This window comes from Panthera onca, chromosome B1 (genome assembly GCF_046562875.1).
Source record: "Panthera onca isolate mPanOnc1 chromosome B1, mPanOnc1 haplotype 2, whole genome shotgun sequence".
NCBI classification, from domain to species: Eukaryota; Metazoa; Chordata; class Mammalia; order Carnivora; family Felidae; genus Panthera; species Panthera onca.
In genome coordinates this window covers 55,690,907-55,712,900 of record NC_138342.1, presented here as the reverse complement: position 1 = coordinate 55,712,900, position 21,994 = coordinate 55,690,907, and the positions used below count along the sequence as shown (strand labels likewise).

At 36.6% G+C, this 21,994-nt stretch overlaps 1 protein-coding gene across 1 annotated transcript in view; it reads left to right on the top strand.

The window, feature by feature from the left end:
* LOC132693320 (transmembrane protease serine 11E) overlaps positions 1 to 14,174 on the top strand; it is a 38,923-nt gene extending 24,749 nt beyond the window's left edge. The window contains exons 5-11 of the mRNA XM_078445126.2: positions 151 to 314; positions 2,155 to 2,199; positions 4,002 to 4,040; positions 6,161 to 6,338; positions 7,450 to 7,709; positions 8,299 to 8,441; positions 13,884 to 14,174. Of these exons, the coding sequence (XP_078301252.1) occupies positions 151 to 314; positions 2,155 to 2,199; positions 4,002 to 4,040; positions 6,161 to 6,338; positions 7,450 to 7,709; positions 8,299 to 8,441; positions 13,884 to 14,045 (991 nt within the window). The 3' untranslated portion in view covers positions 14,046 to 14,174. The remainder of the gene's footprint in view (positions 1 to 150; positions 315 to 2,154; positions 2,200 to 4,001; positions 4,041 to 6,160; positions 6,339 to 7,449; positions 7,710 to 8,298; positions 8,442 to 13,883) is intronic.
* Positions 14,175 to 21,994: the final 7,820 nt, after the last annotated feature.

Below are 21,994 nucleotides of genomic sequence, written 5' to 3'. Positions count from 1 at the left end.
TTGGATCTTTTAAATTACATTATGGATTTGTTTTGTGTGTGTGTTTCAAATGGATGATAAAGAAAAAAATAGATTGTGATATTACCACAAATCTAATTTTGAACTTTATCTTTAAAACCATTTTTTTCTGTTTTTCTTTTTGATCCACAGTCCAGAGGAACATGGAGTGTTGGCTCATATGCTGCTGATTTTTAGATTTCGCTCTACTGAGGATCCTGAAGCCATCAATAAAATTATTCAACGTGTTCTAACTGAAAAGCTGCATGATGCTGTAGGACCCCCTAAATTAGATCCTGAATCAGTTGAAATTAAAAGTAAGTTTCTTTCTGTTATTTAGTTTAATTTTCTTACATAGAACAGCTCCATGTTAGTTTTGGTCTTAGGCACTGATTTTATTTATTTATTTATTTATTTATTTATTTATTTATTTATGCATTTATTTATGTATTTATTTATTTAAAATCCAAGTTAGGTAACATATGATTTCAGGAATAGAATTTAGTGATTAATCACTTAAATATAATACCCAGTGCTCATCCCAACAAGTGCCCTCTTAGGCACTGACTTTTAAAAATTGTTTTGGATATCCTTTAATTATGGAGTCTTGCCATCAATAGAACATTTATTTGGGACTAAATTGGTCCTAATAAAGTATTTTAATTTTAATACTACCCTAAACTTATGTCTCCTATGCACATCTCTCATTAACCCCGGGTCTGTGTTCTTTCTCTGTATTGGGACTTACACCTCAGCTCTAGCATCCAATTATACATGGAGAAAGTGGTTTTGTACATTCTTCTTCTTGTTGCTTCCACTTTATGTTCTGAGTGTATGATGTATGAAAAGGTTCATGCCATTCACACATTTGCCTTCAAGTTGCATTGATATACCTTGTTATAGCTTCTTTCCTTAGACCATTTACCAATGAAAAATTTATAATTTATTTATACTTATTTTTATATATTTTACAACTAATTTAAAAAGTCTGAGCTTTTTGTGTGGAGGATAGGGGAATGAAATAAGCAGGAGTATGTCCTCATTACCAGAAAGGAAGAAATATAGGAGATCCTCAGTGGAAATAAATGTTTGGTTAAGAGTTGTGTGCTATAGAACAATGCTAGTCATAGAAATACCATGTGGGCCAACCCTATGATCTTAAATTTTCTAGTATCCACATTAAAAAAGCAATAGTAAACATGTGAGCTTCATTTAAATAGTTTGATATTTAACCCACTATATCAAAGTATTATTATTTCAACAAGTAGTCAATAGAAAATTATTCATGAGATATTTTATATTCTTTTTTTTTGTACTAAGGCTTTGAAATCTAGTGTATATTTTGTTATTTATAGCACATTTCGGTTTAGACTAGCCACATTTCAAGAGCTACTAGGCACATGTGGCTAGTGGACACAGTATTGAACAGCACTAGAAAATAGAGAAGAGGGAACAAGTAGAAAGTATGAACATAATGTGCTAACATAAAAGCTGATAGACCTAACTAGCAGCATGACCTAATGGTCACCTACCCTGTTTGCTTAGGAAGAAAGACTTGGGTAGTTAGGACCAGCTACATAATTTATGAGGCCTAGTGCAAAATGCTGGACTCTTTTCAAAAAGCAACAAAAACTTACCACTAAGAGTATTAATATATAAGATTTCTTTCTTCTACAGTCTCTCTTGACTCGTCATGGTATTTTTATTTGCTAATTAATGGCATTCTATGTGAAAAAATTAAAATTTTAAATTACTAGCATGAGATGTATTGTTCCTCTTCATGTTGTAAAATATCAATTTCAAATGCAAATGTAAAAGCATTTAAGTATGTGGAATTATGAAAATTATACAACAGTATTTCACACATGCATGAATTTGGCTCTAATCAGATCGATAGAAAAACTATACAAGACTAGCTTCACAGTTTTTTTTTTCCCCTTGTTGATATGTGCACATTTTACCAATGTTCTCTACCTTCGGCTTAAGTAAGAAAGACCTGAAAAGTCCTTGTATGTCATTATTTTCAGCAGAAGCTGTTGGCTAATATAAAAAAGTAATGGGAGCAAGAAAGGATATAATAGGGCCCTTGGGTGGTTTGTGTCTAGTAGAATGCTATTGCTTTCTTTCTGTGTTCTGAGCAAGTCCTGCTTCAAACAGAAAACATGGTCTCCTGGACTGTCACTGCGTCCTGGTTCCTTAATGGTAAGCATCACACACTTATTTTGTACTCACTTTGAGTGTGCTGAACGTTGTGGATCCACTGGAATTCTGAGTTCATTGGGTATCACAAATGATATATGCAAATGGGCGCCAGGAGCCCATGGACACATATATTGTGTGTTATCTCCTCTGTGCATGTCATACCCCATTGCTCTTCAGACTTCACTTTTATTTATTTTTATTTTTAAGTTTATTCATTTATTTTGAGAGATGGGGGAGGGGCAGAGAGAGGGAGAGAGAGAGAATCCCAAGCAGGCTGTGTGCTGTCAGTGCAGAGCCCAGTGCGGGGCTGTATCTCACAAAGGGTGACTTCATAACCTGGGCCAAAACCAAGAGTTGGAGACTTAACTGCCTAAGCCACCCAGGCTCCCCCAGACTTCACTTTTAAAGCACAAATTATAAAATATAAAATATTAAGAATTTCAAGACAGTGAGCATTAAACCAAATGCACAGTCATGCTGAGTGCATAGCCCAATGTAGATACACCTCCATTAAGATGGCCCTTTAAGTAGTATCAAGAGCAAAGCCAGAACTTTCTCTAGGAAAAGTGTGAGCTAGAGAAGAACAGGTTATTTGAAACAAGGAGATAAGAGGTGATGATATTTAATATCTACAGAGAATAAATAGTCACTTCTTTATTTGAGCCATTTCCCCCCAAAATAGCCAGAATGGAGAAAGTCAGAAAGAAGCTTTCTAGAACATAGGTTCCTGGCATATAAATACTATTAAAGACTAAAAGAAAAATTAACATTAACATTTTTGTATTTAGAACACTGATTCTGCCATGTTCAAAGAGAATAGTTTTGGTCATTGGAAATCTACTGAATCAGGACATTTAACTGTGTGGAGTTTTATGTATCTGTTGGTTGGCTTAATGCTTGCATAGGGTTAGAGCCTGATTGTTGAGAAATAAATAAGCTAAGGAGCCATGCGCTAAAGTTGAAAAGAGGGCAAATTGTCTTTGCAAATTTCAGCAGAAAGAAAAATTAGAGAGATAACATTCTTTTTAAGTGAGAGTGAGGATGGATTTATGGACCTGCCATTCAAAAATGTTATACAGGGGCGCCTGGGTGGCTTGGTCGGTTAAGCGTCCGACTTCAGCTCAGGTCATGATCTCATGGTCCCTGAGTTCGAGCCCCGCGTCCGGCTCTGTGCTGACAGCTCAGAGCCTGGAGCCTGTTCCAGATTCTGTGTCTCCCTCTCTCTCTGTTCCTCCCCTGTTCATGCTCTGTTTCTCTCTGTCTCAAAAATGAATAAACGTTAAAAAAATTTTTTTTAAAAATGTTATACAAATGGGACTATGCCTGTGAGTTTAGTGGGGAAAAAATCTGAAATAATGGTCAGTAAAAATATCATTGCATTTAGGGAATCAATACCATGGTTTAGAAAAGTATTTCCACAAAAGGGGGAAATACTGCATCTTATTTGTGGTATGAAACTCAGATTCCTGGGTTTCATCATAAAACTACTGAATCAGAATTACTGGGAAGAGGAACAGGAACTGACAGTATAAAGATGCTCTCTCTGTGACTGTTATTCAGACTAAAGTTTAAAAACGCTGTTCAGATCTCCCTTTTCTCCAAGGTAATGAACATGCTCTACATATGATAAAATAACTGTTGCTTTTTTTTTTTTTTTTTTTTTTTTTTTTTTTTTTTTTTTACAATCTAGAGGTTCTGTCTTATAACAGAATTAACCAGCCTTTTCTATTTAAAGTACTCAGAGGCATTATGAAATCCTGATGTGCTGGCCCTGTTCTATTCACCATTTCTGTGTATTTCAGAAATCAACAAGACAGAAACAGACAACTTTCTGAACAGTTGTAAGTGTAACATATTTATTAAAATTGCATTACTTGAATGTTAACACTGGATCATTTAGGCTTACTTTGTGTGATATTATAGGGTCAGAATAAAGTTTGATTGATCTGTGCACAGCTCATGGTGCTTTATCTTATTGTTTGAAGCACATTTGATTACTAAATAATGAAAAAAATTGGGAGAACTTTGGAGTGGATATATGGGTTTCTGTGGCACAGGTATAGTGGAAATGAGTTGTACACTTGTTAAAGAAGGGAAAAAAGACTCAGTGTTCTGGCTGCAGATATCTATAATACTCTTACAAACATTTTCTAAAGATTATATAAAAGTAAACGGCATGTTGGCATTTTTCAGCTATAGGCAGAAGCTCATTGTTACTCTAAACAAAATCTTAATGATGATTTTTAAAAAATTTTTTAACGTTTATTTATTATTGAGAGACAGAGAGAGACAGAGCATGAGCATGGGAGGGGCAGAGAGAGGGGGAGACAGAATCTGAAGCAGGCTCCAGGATCTGAGCTGTCAGCACAGAGCCCAATGTGGGGCTCGAACCCATGGACTTTGAGATCATGACCTGAGCCGAAATCGGATGCCCAACTGACTGAGCCACCCAGGTGCCCCTTCATGATGATTGTTAATCCCATACTATGGAAATATCAGGCAACTATGGGGTTGGGTATATATTGATAAAATTATTGAAGGCTCAGATAGTATCTTTACCCATATTTTATTTATTATTTTTTTAACTTTATTTATTTTGAGGGAGAGAGAGAGCATGAGCAGAGGAGGGGCAAAGAGGGAGGGAGGGAGGGAGGGAGAGAGAGAGAGAGAGAGAGAGAGAGAGAGAGAGAATCCCAAGCAGGCTCCATGCTGTCAGCGCAGAGCCAGACGTGGGGTTGAACTCTCAAATTGTGAGATTGTGACCTGAGCTGAAATCCAGAGTTGGACGCTTAACTGACTGAGCCACCCAGGCACTCCTACCTATATTTTAAAAGTACTGACTCTAGGCCTAGTATTTCCCTTCACCTACAGCAGATTACTCCACCATGATTTAGAGGATACATTTGATAATTATGGAGTTAGTACATAATATATTTTTCTTAAATGATGGAAGGAAATGTGCTACTCACCAGCTTAGAATATCAGTTAATTCATGAGCTTGATTAAACATGAGACCAAAGAATAATCCTGTTACGTAAATGGCATGTATTCTTGCCACTGATATTTATTGTGCTAGTGATGTATTAAGCAATAGAAATATAAAATGGATGAGATATAATACCTGTGTAAAGCAGCTTTTACTCTAGTGAGACTAGATGTATGAGATTAATGTATGAACACATACTTCTGAAGCAATGGGTCTCAAGCAAGAGAAATTTTGACCCCCATGGGATCATGACCCACTGTGACTTTGGTTATCATGGTTGTGGGGGGGGATGCTACTGGCATCTAATATGTATAGGCCAAGGATTCTTCTGAACATTCGATCATATACAGGATCATATACAGGATACAGTGAAGAATTATGCATCTCAAAAATGTCAATAGAGCCAAGGCTGAGAAACCCTGTTACAAACAATATATATACACATATATAATATTATATATGTATATGTATAATTAGCACATATAATAAACCCTGTTATAAACAATGCTTATATGTAAATAATATATATAATTAGTGTATATATGATATATAATTATATATAATTAGTACTGGTAACTCTACTAGCATATATACATGTATATATAAACAGACATATATACATATATATGTATATACATGTATATATAAACAGACATATATACATATATATGTATATACACAGAGAGAGAGAGAGAAATGATGATGATGATGATAGAAGTATGAAAAAAGCCATAACTAATCCAGTTTGGGGGCAGAGGAATTGTTAGAGAAGGCATCTTAGAGGAGGTAATGAATGACTTAATCCTACAAGATGAAAAGATGTTAAATTAATGAACCACTATAGTTTAAGGAAAAGTAAGGACAAGAGAAAATGTTTGGTACTATTGGAGCACAAAGTATGAAAAACATTGAGATAGTAACGCAATTTGATACTTAGAAGCAACTGCTAAGTAAGGCATTGTCTCTCTTTGGCAGGCTGTGGGACACGAAGGAATAAAACTGCAAGACAGAGTCTCAGGATCGTTGGTGGGACACCTGTAGAGGAGGGAGAATGGCCTTGGCAAGCTAGCCTGCAGTGGGATGGGATGCATCGCTGTGGAGCAACTTTAATTAATAGCACGTGGCTTGTGAGTGCCGCTCACTGCTTTAGAACGTAAGTCTTGAAACTTGTGAATGACTGGGGTAAGCAAAGTGCACTCGTGCACTCGGGCTTGGCAGGAAGGAAATACCTTGCGAAGTTTGAAAGAGATGATTTTTTTTTTTCTGTAATGTTTATTTATTTTTGAGAGAGATAGAGACCGAGTGCGAGCGAGGGAGGGGGAGGGAGAGAGGGAGACACAGAATCTGAAACAGGCTCCAGGCTTCCAGCCGCCAGCACAGAGCCTGACTGAGCCTGATGTCAAAGAGCCTTATCTCTCTGCTGTGTATCTATCAGGAATGGGGGCTGGGTGGATTGCAGATTTGACCTCAAAGGAGAAATTCTACATGGCAAGAAATAATTAAATATGAAGACATTTGGTAGTAACAAATTATACAACTGAAGTATTCCAAGGAATGAAGACCTTTCAACCTAATGCAAAATGCCTATGTATATAGGATAGTAATGTTTTGTTAAATTTATGTGTAGCCTTTTCAGTTTTCAGATAAATGTGTATGTTTGTGAGTAGGGAGCATGGTACATAGAATACATTTGTTCCTGCATCTGTACAAAATATGCTTTCTGTATGTCTCCTGGAGTCACTGATTCCTAGAAATGTCAAAAGGCTCTAGGATCTGGAGTAAGTGATTCAGTGCAGAGTGGCATGTATTTCCTAAAAACCACACCACTGTGGCATTTCCACCTCACCTTACTCCTGAGCCAGATTCTCAGATTGGAAAGAGTTTATTTTTATACATAGAAAGTGTAATTTTATTTTTATTTTTTTTAAAGGTTTTTACTTAATTTTGAGAGAGAGAGAGAGAGAGAGAGAGAGCAAGCAGGGGAATGGCAGAGAGAGAGAGAGAGGGAGACACAGAATCCAAAGCAGGCTCCAGGCTCTGAACTGTCAGCACAGAGCCTGACGTGGGACGTGAACCCATGAGCCACGAGATCATGACCTGAGCCGAAGTCAGACGCTTAACCGACTGAGCCACCCAGGAGCCCCAGAAACTGTAATTTTAAAAAGAAAACGTATGTTGACACCAGCAGCCTAAAATGTGTAATATAAGTCCTTACATTGGTAGCATAATAAAGTGGAATTTGCTGTTCATATTTTTTTCCTCAGGTATAAGGACCCAACCAGATGGACTGCTTCCTTTGGAGTAACAATAAAGACTCCAAAGATGAAGCAAGGCCTTCGAAGGATATTTGTCCATGAAAAATACAAGTATCCATCACATGACTATGATATTTCAGTTGCAGAGCTTTCTAGCCCGGTCCACTACACAAATGCAGTACATAGGATTTGTCTTCCTGATGCATCTCATGAGTTCCTACCAGGGGATGAGATGTTTGTGACAGGATTTGGAGCACTAGAAAATGATGGTGAGCATCTGAAGAGAAATCAAACCATAGTAGCCCAGTTTGGTATTCTAAGCCTTTTAAAGAATGGAATGTCATTATGCCAAAATATGCTGGTGCATTGGTCCTGTGGACCTGGGTAAGTCAGGCCCTGTTTGTAAATTAGGTCTTTTATAAGACACAAAGATTCCTTCATTGCTTTAGGTTACTATCAAGTGCCTCACTACTACTGTAGTCATGGTGCTTGGTAAGGTGTCTGAAATAGTAAATATGTCTGAAGTTTTTACTAGGGATTTAACTGCATAGGAGATTAGGAATCACTAATATACTCAATCGTGAAGATGAGAGAATCGTATAGCCACCATTCTCCCTACTGAAATTACATTCTAAGTTTCACAATGGAACAGAAGTCACTTAAACAACATGATGCTCTCTCATAAGTATCTAACTTTTCATTTAAAGTAGTAAGGAAATCATTCTTTTCCCAAATATTACTGTACCTGAAAAAATACATATCCTAAATTGCCATCTTATCCAACAATTATGAAAGATTTTCTCAAGGTTTATAGAATATATGTATATCTACACATATAAAGAATTTTTTTGTCTTTAGGTAGTGGTCAAAATCATCTTCGGCAAGTACAGGTGGATCTCATAGACACTAAAACCTGTAACGAACCCCAATCTTACAATGGTGCCATAACTCCTAGAATGTTATGTGCTGGCTCCTTGAAAGGAAAAAGAGATGCATGCCAGGTACGTGGTTTGACCAGAAGTATGCTGTGTAATTTTTTGTTCATCTTTTATTTTGAAATCATTATAATTTGCAGAAGGTTTACAGAGGGGTCTCATGTATTCTTCACCTCGTTTTCCCCAAACATTGCATCTCACATCCTATAATACAATATAGAATCTAGGAAATTGACATTGGTGCAATGTGTGCTTCTAGTTCTATGGCATATTTTTTTACATGTGTTGTATGTTTGTGTAACCATTACTCCAGCTGAGAGATATTCCATCACCACAAAGATCTCCTTTATAGTAACACTTACTTCTCTATCACTTTCTTTTTTTATCTTTTTTCATTTAAATTCCAGTTGGTTAGCATACAGTGCAATTTTAGTTTCCAGTGTAGAATATAGTGATTCAACAGTTCCATATCATGCCTGGTGCTCATCACTACAAGTGAACTCCTTAGTCCCCATCACCTATTTAACCAACCCCCCCACCTCCCTTCTGGTAACCATCAGTTTGTTCTCTACAGTTAAGAGTCTGCTTCTTGGTTTGCTTCCCTGTCTCTTTTTTTCCCTCTGCTCATTTGTTTTGTTTTGTTTTAAATTTTTTAATGTTTATTTTTGAGAGAGGGAGACAGAGTGTGAGTGTTTTGTTTTGTTTGCTTTGTTTCTTAAACTCCACATCTGAGTGAAATCATATGGTATTTATCTTTCTCCAATTTATTTTACTTAGCATAATACTCTCTAGCTCCATCCAAGTCATTATAAACGGCAAGATTTCATTCTTTTTATGACCGAGTAATATTCCATTATATATACATTATATATATAACCTATGTATATTATATGTATATAATATGTATATATGTATGTGTATATATATATATACACACACACACTATGTGTATATATGTGTGTATATATATATATATATATATATATATGTATATATATATACACTACATCTTCTTTATCCATTCATCAGTCAAAGGACATTTGGGTTGTTCTATAACTTGGCTGTTATAGATAACGCTGCTATTAGGGGAACATGTATCCCTTTGATATTTGTTTATTTATTTATTTATTTATTTATTTATTTATTTATGTATTTATAAATTTACATCCAAGTTAGTTAGCATATAGTGCAACAATGATTTCAGGAGTAGATTCCTTAATGCCCCTTACCCATTTAGCACCCCCCTCCCAATCCCTCCAGCAACCCTCTGTTTGTTCTTTATATTTAAGAATCTCTTATGTTTTGTCCTCCTCCCTGTTTTTATATTAGTTTTGCTTTCCTTACTCTATGTTCATCTGTTTTGTATCTTAAATTCCTCGTATGACTGAAGTCATATGATATTTGTCTTTGACTGACTAATTTCGCTTAGCATAATACCCTCTAGTTCCATCCAAATAGTTGCAAATGGCAAGATTTCATTTTTTTTATTGCTGAGTAATACTCCACTGTGTGTATATATATATATATATATATACATATATATACCATATCTTCTTTATCCATTCATCCATTCATGGATATTTGGGCTCTTTCTATACTTTGGCTATTGTTGATAGTGCTGCTATAAACATTGGTGTGCATGGGCCCCTTCAAACAGCATTCCTGTATCCCTTGGATAAGTACCTAGTAGTGCAATTGCTGGGTCATAGAGTAGTTCTATTTTTAGTTTTTATTTTCTTTTATTTATTTTAGTTTTAGTTTTTTAAGGAAACTCCATACTGTTTACCAGAGTGGCTGCACCAGTTTGCATTCCCACCAGCAGTGCCAAAGAGATCCTCTTTCTCTGTATCCCCGCCATCTGTTGTTGCCTGAGTTGTTGATGTTAGCCATTCTGACAGTTGTAAGGTGGTATATCTCCATGTGGTTTTGATTTGTATTTCCCTGATGATGAGTGATGTGGAGCATTTTTTCATGTGTCGGTTGGCCATCTGGATGTCTTCTTTGGAGAAGTGTCTATTCATGTCTTTTGCCCATTTCTTCACTGGGTTATTTATTTTTTGGGTGTTGAGTTTGAGAAGTTCTTTATAGATTTGGATCTATGCCTTTATCTGATATGTCTACATATCTTTATCTGATATGTCTTTTGCAAATATCATCTCCCATTCTGTCAGTTACCTTTTAGTTTTGTTGATTGTTTCCTTCGCTGTGCAGAAGGTTTTTATTTTGATGAGGTCCCAGTAGTTCATTTTTGCTTTTGTTTCCCTTGCCTCCGGAGACATGTTGAGGAAGAAGTTGCTGCGGGCCAAGTTCAAAGAGGTTTTTGCCTGCTTTCTCCTCGAGGATTTTGATGGCTTCCTGTCTTACATTGAGGTCTTTCATCCATTTTGAGTTTATTTTTGTGTATGGTGTAAGAAAGTGGTCCAGGTTCATTCTTCTGCATGTCACTATCCAGTTTCCCCAGCACCACTTGCTGAAGAGACTGTCTTTATTCCACTGGATATTCTTTCCTTCTTTGTCAAATATTAGTTGGCCATACGTTTGTGGTTCCATTTCTGGGTTCTCTATTCTGTTCCATTGATCTGAGTGTCTGTTTTTGTGCCAGTACCATACTCTCTTGATGATTACAGCTTTGTAATACAGCTTGAAGTCTGGGATTGTGATGCCTCCTGCTTTGGTTTTCTTTTTCAAGATTGCTTTGGCTATTCAGGGTCTTTTCTAGTTCCATACAAATTTTAGGATTGTTTGTTCTAGCTCTGAATGCTTGAGTTATTTTGATAAGTATTGCATTGAATATGTAGATTGCTTTGGGTTGTATCAACATTTAAATAGTATTTGTTCTCCTACGCAGGAGCATAGAATATTTTTCCATTTTTTTATGTCTTCTTCAATTTCTTTCATCAGCTTTCTATAAATTTCAGTGTATAGATTTTTCACCTCTTTGGTTAGATTTAATCCTAGGTATTTTACAGTTTTTGGTGCAATTGTAAATGGGACCGATCCTTGATTTCTCTTTCTGTTGCTTCATTGTTGGTATATAGGAAAACAATGGATTTCTGTGCATTGATTTTATATCCTGTGATTTTGCTGAATTCATTGATTGGTTCCAGCAGTTTTTTTGGTGGAATTTTTTGGGTTTTCCATATAGAGTATCATGTCATCTGCAAAGAGTGAAAGGTTGACCTCCTCCTGGCCGATTTGGATGCCTTTTATTTCTTTGTGTTGTCTTATTGCTGAGGCTAAGACTTCCAGTAGTATCTTGAATAACAGTGGCGAGAGTGGACATCCCTGTCTTGTTTCTGACCTTAGGGGGAAAGCTCTCAGTTTTTCCCCATTGATAACGATATTAGCGTTGGGTCTTTCATATATGGCTTTTATGATTTCGAGGTATGATCCTTCTATCCCTACTTTCTTGAGGTTTCTACCAAGAAAGGATGCTGTATTTTGTTCAATGCTTTCTCTGGATCTATTGAGAGCATCATGTGGTTCTTGTCCTTTCTTTTATTGATGTGATGAATCACATTGATTGTTTTGCAGGTATTGAACTGGCCCTGCATCCCAGGTATAAATCCCACTTGGTCGTGGTGAATAATTTTTTAAATGTATTGTTGGATCTGGTTGGCTAATATCTTTTTGAGGATTTTTGCATCCATGTTCATCGGAATAATTGGTCTATGGTTCTCCTTTTTAGTAGGGCCTTTGTCTGGTTTTAGAATCAAGGTAATGCTGGCTTCATAGAAAGAGTTTGGAAGTTTTCCTTCCATTTCTATTTTTTGGAACCGCTTCAAGAGAATAGGTGTTAACTCTTCTTTAAATATTTGGTAGAATTCCCCTGGAAAGCCATCTGGCCCTGGACTCTTATTTTTTCGCAGATTTTTGATTACTAATTCAATTTCCTTACTGGTTATGGGTCTGCTCAAATTTTCTATTTCTTCCTGTTTCAGTTTTGGTAGTTTATATGTTTCTAGGAATTTGTCCATCGCTTCCGGATAGGGCACAGACACCTTTAAAATATTTTTTAAAAATAGAGCCCCAAAGACTTCTACCTGTGCAACAGCTCAGTTGAGAGCTTTTTTTCTCTTTTTCTGAATGGCATAATTTTACTCCCATTGTTCTGGCATTCATGCCTAAGACAAAACACATATAAACCATCACAACTTCCATCTTATAATGACATAATTCCCTGATAATGTGTGAACTAATTAGTTTCAGTAGGACAGACTATCTTTCCGTTTTTGATAATTGCTGGTGGACATCACCTGATGCATCTTGTAATCTGTTAGCTATTCTGATTTTTCCATTAATTACTTTATTCTCAGACTCATTTTTTCCTGTCTCTTAAGCAGATTTAAATTTTGTTGTCTCTGTAATGTCTATTTCTGCATCCTAATCTGCTCTGCCTTCATATAGGCTTGGGTTTTAATTATCAAAATGATTTATTTGGATGCTACCTGTACTTACACTCTTTTTGTATCTCCTACCACCTACGAGGCTATACATCAACACTTATTGGTGAATTGATTTAAAAATTACAAACACGTTATTCCAAATTCAGTTACTATTAGCATTAGTTAACATGTTTACATGAACAAAAGAAAATGCACAAAGAAGTTAGTATAATGCAGAGGGGAAAAGCCAAATGTCTGAGTTAGAGCACTCTGGATTCAAATTCAATTCTGCTACTGAATACATGTGCCATCAGGCAAATTACTTAATTTCTCCAAGTTTTGATTTCCTCATTGTTAATATGGAGAAAATGAAATCTTGCTCCATGTTTTGTTGCCAGAATTAACATGAGTGAATTAGATAATATGTTAATTCAGAGCTCCATAGAGTGCTGAACACCTAATGGGTGGTCAGTACTAAAGACCCCATGATTCTGAGGCAAGATCAGCCTGTACCTTGTTTTTCTGAGCTATATAAAGAAACAGCCCTCGGGAGTTCACAAGGCATAAACAATCGGAATTTGTGGTTTTAAATATGTATTTACTAAGTTCTATTTTATGCCAGGCTCTATGCTAAGCACTTTATATTTACTGTTTTATCTAATCTTCAAAATTATCATCAGAGGTAAGTATTATTAGGAGCATTACAAATATATAAATTAAAGGTCTTAGCCGGCTGGAAGAGCCAGACTTGAGATTTAAACCCAGGTGTCTGACTCTAGTGTCTGTCCTTTTTATCAGTAATAGACTCTCCACCCTTCTTTTGGGAGCTATGTTACACTGATAAAGAATATGAGGAATTATAGTCTCAGATGTACCAGATAAGAGTACTCTTCTCCAAAGAGATGGCTCCTTTAATCTCAGTGTACCCACCTCTGAATCTAAGCTAATGCTTCAAGTAGTGGATCTCCTCCCTTATGTGAATTACTGACACAGGGTATCACTTCTGCATCTGAGCACACTGATTTTTGAAAACTTCCCTTTCATTAAATTCAAATTAGAAAAATAACAAAAACTGCCATAATGAACTGAATTATTAGTTACCAACCTCTCTCTTCTCCTGTAGGGTGACTCTGGAGGACCACTGGTTAGTCCAGATGCTAGAGATATCTGGTATCTTGCTGGAATAGTGAGCTGGGGAGATGAATGTGGACAACCTAACAAGCCTGGTGTTTATACTAGAGTGACTGCTTTCCGAGACTGGATCCATTCCAAAACTGGTATCTAAGAGAGAAAAATCTAGTAGAATGGAACACATTTTTGTGTATAGGCCATTCTCAAAGATACAGAATTGCAGAAGTCTTGCAGGTCACTTGGATATGACCCATCTAACTAACCTGTTTGCTTGATGCACATATTTCCTTCCTACCTCTGCTCCACACTGAGCGTCCTGCTTCTGTCAGATAGATTCTGTCCCAATTTGCGTTCATTTGTTTTCTAGAAGCTTTTTCATCAAAATTTTGGCTTGTTGACGTAAATTTCTTATGCATATTATGCATATATATATATATATATATATATATATATATATATAATTTGAAGCAATTCCTTCTTTCATTTTTCCAACTTCTCTTATCTCAGATCTCTGCTTTCAAGGTGCAGAACAAAGGGTCAAAGGAAATGTAAAAAGGAAAGAACTATATTTTTATGTACAAAAAAGTATTAGGAATTTCTTTTTCCTTAAAGGAATGAGGAAAATGATAATATTCATTATGACAGGTCAAGCAAACAGAAAGCAGAATACAAAACACTTAATGATGGAGAAAGAATGGGAATTAAGGAAGTACAGAGAAACCAAGATATAGTTTTATTTTCATTTCTAGCTGACATCTACAGTGATAAGTGTGGGGACAATTCTGTTTTCCTGTGACCTACAATAATTATACAGATTCTATATAATGTACTTGTTCTAAGTTAAAGCAAATAATATTTATTTAGTCTTGCATTACTGAAAGTATCAATATATTATAATGAAAACATCATCCATTTACTTGATATTATGATAGCCCATGAAGAAGGGGAAGATGGGAAAATATCACTACTCAATGTATTGCAAATGCTTTAAAAATCTGAGGTTATGAAAATTCATTTAAGAACAACCAGTATACCTTACGTATTAAGATTTTTTTTGTGGTTGACTAGACGAGAATGAAGAGAGAATTAGTATTTAATGAAAAGGAACTATCACCAAGGGCTTGTGTGCTTGTGATTAAAGCTTTTCCAGCTACAAAGCCTGGAAAGGAATAAGGTCCAGGTGTTAATGTATAGTTGTAGTCATGCAAATGGAAGTGAGACCTCCATTGGAGATGATTACACATCTTTGCCTGCTACCTGCTTTTCCAGCCCATGGCCTGAGCACTTCCCTGGGCTTGGATCAGAAGATATCCTCCCTGCTGTGTCTAGTATGGCACAGAATTGCTAACTGCTTACATACAAAACTGAAGACGGAAAGCCAAATATCAGCCATTTTCATAATTTTATTTTTGGTAATTTACTAAGCTGTGAGAGACATAACACGCAAGTGATCTAGGCCATCATGAAGTTAGAACTCATGCCATGTTAATGGTGAGCTTTCACTAAAGTTTTCATTACCCTTACCTGCTCATATATAGCTATTCACCAAATTCTGTATTGGGCCATAACCACTTTGAAAACCACAATCAGTAGGAAAAATTTGACTTTTATTGACCTGAATAATATTGGCATATGAACTGGTAAAATTTAGGCACTTGGCTAAAATAAGATGAAAACTGACATGAATGGACGTGTTTGATATTTTGCACAAATTATTTTTGTTTCATTTAATATTCTGAAAAAAATAAAATTGAGGCAAGTGATGAATTTTAAACAAAGATTTAAGTACATTTCAAACTAAATTACTCTCAGTGTTCTATTCAAAATTGACCCCCTGTTTCAGTATCTTCTGTAGTTGGGCCTCTAGATGGCACCTGTAAGCTGTGGGAAGATAGAAAAAGATGTCTGGATCTTCAAGTGCTAAAAACCGTAGTAGAAATTCTGTGTTAGGGATTTTTTTATAAAAGCAAAAGAATACAATTCCTCTCTTTGAAGGCATTTAAAAATAAGTACACATAAATTGACATCATGGTCAATATTTTCCAGATTTCTGGAGGCAAGTTTCCAAACTAAAAATTTATAACATGTGATGTGAGGAATTTCTTCTGCAAGCCAACTTGAAGAGATTTAAATTAAGGAGAAATTTTAGGAGTTTAATTTCACAATGGCATCATAGTCCTCAGAGAAATACTTTTGATACTATCTTTTACAAAAGATTTGAGAAACAGAGGTTGGGTCACAGTGAAAATATGAGCAGTAGTTCAAACTTTATGTGCACAGAGAAATAGATAATACGATAGGTCATATTTTTAAAATAACTTCTTTTGAAAAAAGATAACATGTGGAGGGTTTCAGCATTTTTGAACATGTCTATTTTAACTATGTCATTGGAGAAAGTTAAGTCATGACTGAAATAACATTTATTAATTGTATAAGCGGTATGCAGTTCCTTTTATATCTTTTATCTCTCTTCCCACAGTACCTAGTAAAGTGCTTTGTATGTCATAGTCTTTCAATGTGTTGCTTTATTTTTATATTATGCAGAAAACATAGCTTTATTATTGTTTACACATTGACTTTAAGAAGTAATCCAGATTTTACATTAACTGTGATTTAAGCCAGGTGATTAAACACTCTAAACCTCAATATACTCCCTTATAAGACAGGGATAATAATATTACCTCAAATGATCGATTGTAGAGACTACAATGAGATAACATTTGAAAGTGCTTAGCAGAGTTCTTGGCACATAGTGGGTGCTCAAGAAATGGTAGCTATTATAATTATTACTTTAATTAAACGGCAATCTTGTTTTAAACAATTGGTACTTGATCATTAGATAATTAGATAATTAGAATAATAGAATAGGCCAATTTCTTGTTTAGTTAGGACTCCTCCTGGAAGTCTTTCTTGACTCCCTCAAGTGAATATAACATCCTCTTTTCTGAAATTCCTTACCATCTAAAAAACAACACTTTAAGATTTTCCCAGATAATCATAGATTCACATATAGTTGTAAAATATAAAACAGAGAGATCATGTGTATCATTTACCTAGTTTCCCACAATGGTAAACATCTTGCTTAGCTATAATATAATATCACAGCCAAGAAGTCAACATTGAGACAATCCATCAATCCATCAACCTTATTCAGATTTCACCAGCTTTAAAAGCATGCAGTTATGTGGGTATGTATGTGTTTAATTCTGTAATTTTATCATGTGTAGATTTATGTAATCCCCACCACAGATGAGGTACAGCATAGTTTGATCTCAAGGATCCCTCAAATTACCCATAGCCACCTGGCTCCTTCCCTATCCCTGTCCTCAGTCTTTAACTCCTGGTAACCATTAATCTCTTCTATATGTTTATGATTTTGTCAATTCAAGAATGGTAATGGAATCATACTCTATGAAACCTTTAGAGGTTAGCTTTTTCACTCAGCATACTTCCATTGGCATCAATCCAAGTTATGTGTGTCAATAGTTCATTCTTTTATTACTGAGTAGCATTCTATGGTATGGATGTACCACAATTTGTTTAACCATTCACTCACTGAAGGGCATTTGAAGTGTGTACAATTTTTGACTATCATGAATAAAGCAACTATAACATTTGTGTGTTGTGTGTTTTGTGTGAACATTCATTCCTATGGGACTAATACCCTAGAGGGCATTAATGGTCATATGGTAAGCACATGCTTAGTTTTCAAAGAAACTGTTATATTCTTTTCATCTGGTTTCTTACCATTTTTTTAAACCTCTCTGTACCTACACTCTCTCCCCATGTTTTCTAAAACTGTTTTTAAAGTTTATTTATTTTCAGAGAGAGAGAATAAGCAGGGGAGGGGTAGAGAGAGAGAGAGAGAGAGAGAGAGAGAGAGAGAGAGAATCCCAAGCAGGCTCTGTGCTGGCATCACAGAGCCTGACACAGGGCTTGATCCCATGACCCTGAGATTATGACCTGAGCTGAAATCAAGAGTTGGATGCTCAAATGACTGAGCCATCCAGGCACCCCTCCCCATGTTTTTTTAGAGATGTGTGAATAGATCTGATACAACAACTAGACCATAAGCCCTCTCAGATGGGGACCATGGCCGTTTCATTTTTATAACCTTTATAGTTCATAGGAAAGTATAATATTTATGGCACATACTCAATAAAGATTTATGAAATAAAGATTGAAGACAGTAATAAAAGAAAGCAAATAGGAATACATGAGAAATTTTAAAAAAGGAATTACTTTGAGGAGAAAAAAATTAACAGTGTTGCCTTCATGAATTCATTATGCCATAATTTTTATAATTCTGGACTTTACCACAGTACCTCCAAGTACCTCATATTGCTTGATATATAATCTTGCTCTCTGTACTCTCCCACATGGTATACAATCAAATACAGACTAAAAGACATGGATTATGTGATAATCTTATCCTTGTGCCTGTTTATTTCCTGATACATAATGTCTTTGATGGTTTTCTGATGAATCTGTATCAATTTCTACACTGTATTTGTGGAGTGGATTCAAGTACAAGGATATATCTTATATCTGTGTTGGTATTAATTTTTATAACCCTGACTCTATGAGTTTTTTGTTCTAGTAATGTTTTTATTGTACAACTCTCAAGGTGGGGTGGAAGACAGAGAGGCCTGTGACATGTAATTAGATGTGCCTTAGTCGACACTGATCCATTAATCAATACTTCTTTGGCACAGCTGTAGCCAGTTTAAATAAATAACAGTGTCAATCACTATAATCACTGCCCTGCACATACCTTTGACTCCTGCTTTTCATTCTTGCTTCACCACCCTATGACATTTGCTTTTTACCACAACCCTGATAAAATCCAGATCTCCACCTACTCTTTTCCTATAGTGTGCCATTGAACATGTTTGGAGAAAAACACAAAACCACTCTGACAGATCTGACTTCAAATGCATGATCACAAATCTCCAGTGCACTCTCAGGGCTTCCCCAACATCATATGATACTTCACTGTTCACCTTCCCATTCTCCCAGATTTCTGTTTCACATCTCTTCCTCTCCTCAACTCCCCTATCACATTCTTCTGCATCCCATTCTCCACTGATGATCTTGCTTCTCACCTCCTTCACTGGAAATCGAAGCATTCTGAAGAAACCCTCCACCACCTCTATTCGCGTGTCAGCGGCTACTTCTGCACACTTGGCCTTCCTGCCTGTTGCCCCAGGTGCTCTGATTGAAAGCCAATTTCCCCACCTATACACTAGATCCCATATTCTCTCACCTACGTAGGTAATTCGCTCCAGCAACTCCTCCCTCCCTCTCCTACATCAAATTTTCTTTTTGTTATTTTCTCAACCTTAAAACAGACACACACACACACACACACACACACACACCAAAATGATCTCCACTCAACTTTTTCTACCCGTTGCAGCTCCAAGACTTTGCAGGAAAGCTTTTTGAAAAAATCACTCTATATTTACTACCTGTTTACTACCTCCTATAACCTCTGCTTCTGTTATTCCTTAAGCACATTTCAATCAAATTTTGGCTTCGTAATTTCTCTAAAACTGCTCTTCACAAGGACACTAATAGTCTCCATGTTGCTAAATCTAATGGTGAGTTCTCATCTTACATGTCTCATCAATCGCATTTGGCACAGTTAATCCCTGCCTCCTCCTTGTTAGATCCTCTTCTTTTTCTTTCAGGTCACTACATATTCCTGATTTCCTGCTACTCTCAGACTTTGTACTCACAGGTAGTCTCATTTTCTGGTTGCCACCCTTGTCCTTGCGCTCCTAATGTTAGCTTACACCAGGGCTAAGACCTTATTATTCTTCCTTGGTGATCTCATTCAGTCTCATGGTTTTAAATACCATCTATATGATGACATTTCCAGATTTTTATCTCTGGCTCAGACCTCTCTTCTCAAGTCCAAACTCCTATGTCCAATGGTCTATTGGTATCTCCATTACTGGTATCTCCATTAAGATGTATAATAACCATTTCTTTAAAAAAATTCTTTTTAATGTTTATTTATTTTTGAGAGACAGAGAGAGAGACAGAGCATGAGTAGGGGAGAGGCAGAGAGAGAGGAGACACAGACTCTGAAGCAGACTCCAGCTCCAAGCTGTCAGCACAGATCCTGATGTGGGGCTCAAACTCACGAGCTGTGAGATCTGAGCTGAAGTTGGGTGCCTAACTGACTGAAGTTGGGTGCCTAACTGACTGAGTCACCCATGTGTCCCTCTAATAATCGTTTCAAACACAATGTGTCTTGTCTCCAAACATGTTGTACCCACTGTCTTCCCCACCTCAGTCAATGCCAGTCTTCCAGTTGCTCAGGCCCTAAAACTTTTGACTTCTCTCTTTCTTTCATATCCCAGATCTAGAATTTTCTAGTATAATATTCTCTAGAATTTTACCTAAGCTCAAGCTCACTTATCAATTATTTGTAAATTTATCTTCTGTTCCCCTTTGAAAAGAATATCATTTGCTACTTTTTCCATTCTCTGAATCTCCAAAATTCCAAGGCCTGTGTCTCCCTCTCTCTTTGACTCTCCCCCACTGTGCACACTCTCTCAAGCATTTCATGAATTCTTCTGCCTCCACACTTTCATTTTTGCTGCTTTTCTACCTGGGAAGCTATTTCCCTAAATAGTCATGTGATTTTCCCCGTTCTCTTTTCATTCAAGTCTCTGCTCAGATGTTGATCCTCAGAGAAGCCTACTTTGACCATTGTATCTTGTATAATCGCTTCTGTCTTTCATTTTCCTTTTTACCATACTTTACATATCTTTATAGCAATCATTTCTACCTGACACTACACACACACACACACACACATACACAAATGCACACGCATGCACACACACACAGTGAGTATAATCCAGTATAATCTCATTTTAATTACATCTGCAAAGATTATTCTTCCAAATAAGGTCACATTCTGAAGTTCCAGTTGGGGGACAATACTCAACACAGTACAGTGCCCAAGACAGAAGCTACAGTCTTTTTGTATCCTTGGAAGTGACCTAATCTAATCTTGGAAGCAACATCCTGCTGCATTTAATTTGGTAGAAGTGAGTTAGTAAGTCCAGTCCATCCTCAGGGGAGGAGATCGCACAGGGGTGGTTGTGACCCTTGTGTGTCATACAAGGGTGATTCCAGGAGGTTGACACTCTGGAGGGCCATTTTAGAGGCTTCCTACCATGAGCATGGACTTGGAAGGGGTCTTTTGAAGTTAAGGCTCCAACCTGTTGCTGTGATTGACTCTATGATCTTAGCTTTAGTTCTCCTGAAAGCAGAAGCTGAAACAATGGCTTCCATGCAGATAGGCTCCTGGAAGTGATCCTACGAACGGCGGGGTGGAGGTGTTGGGAGGAAATAGCAAGGGGAAAACCAAGACTTGGCTATGTGATTGAGTTGGAACCTCTGGGGGAATGGTTCTCCATCCCACAGGGATTTCTGAAGGGCTGTATGGAATGCTTCTCAGAATTATCCATCTGAGAAAATAAAGAAGGAACATTTCCCCTCACCGATTGAGAGCTGCCCCATGGTGAATTACCTGTTTGCGCTTCCAGGTTGTGCAAATGTCAGGGTTGATCTGACTCCCATTGCTCCCATGCTGAAGTTTCTAAAGAAGTTTCTAAAGAAGTCTTACAATGCTTGAGGTGAAGTGATGTCTGAAGTCTATGCGGAACTATTTGCCATATTTGCATTTGGAATTGAGGTGAGACCAAGAAGAAATAAAGAGTGCCCAAGAGATTTATGGTAAAAGGGAGAGGTTAGGAGAAATTGGAAATTCAATGACAAAAGAATTTGCCTTTTCTAAGTCAGAAATAGTTCACCTACATAACTGTCATATGCCTTCCCTCCCATTTTAGTTCTCAAGACTAAAAACTATGGCTGTCCTCCTGTGTAAGGCCTAACTATTCTGTGCCCTAAAGTTACTGTTGATCAGATTAACCATTGACTTGCTGCTCTCACTGCTCCCATGTATTTATGTATGTAAATATTCACATACATAAATATAATAGTTTTGTTATAAAGGCATTGGTCTTAAGGTCTGGGCTGTTAATTTATATCATAGTCGTGGATCTAAAAAGATAAAAATCA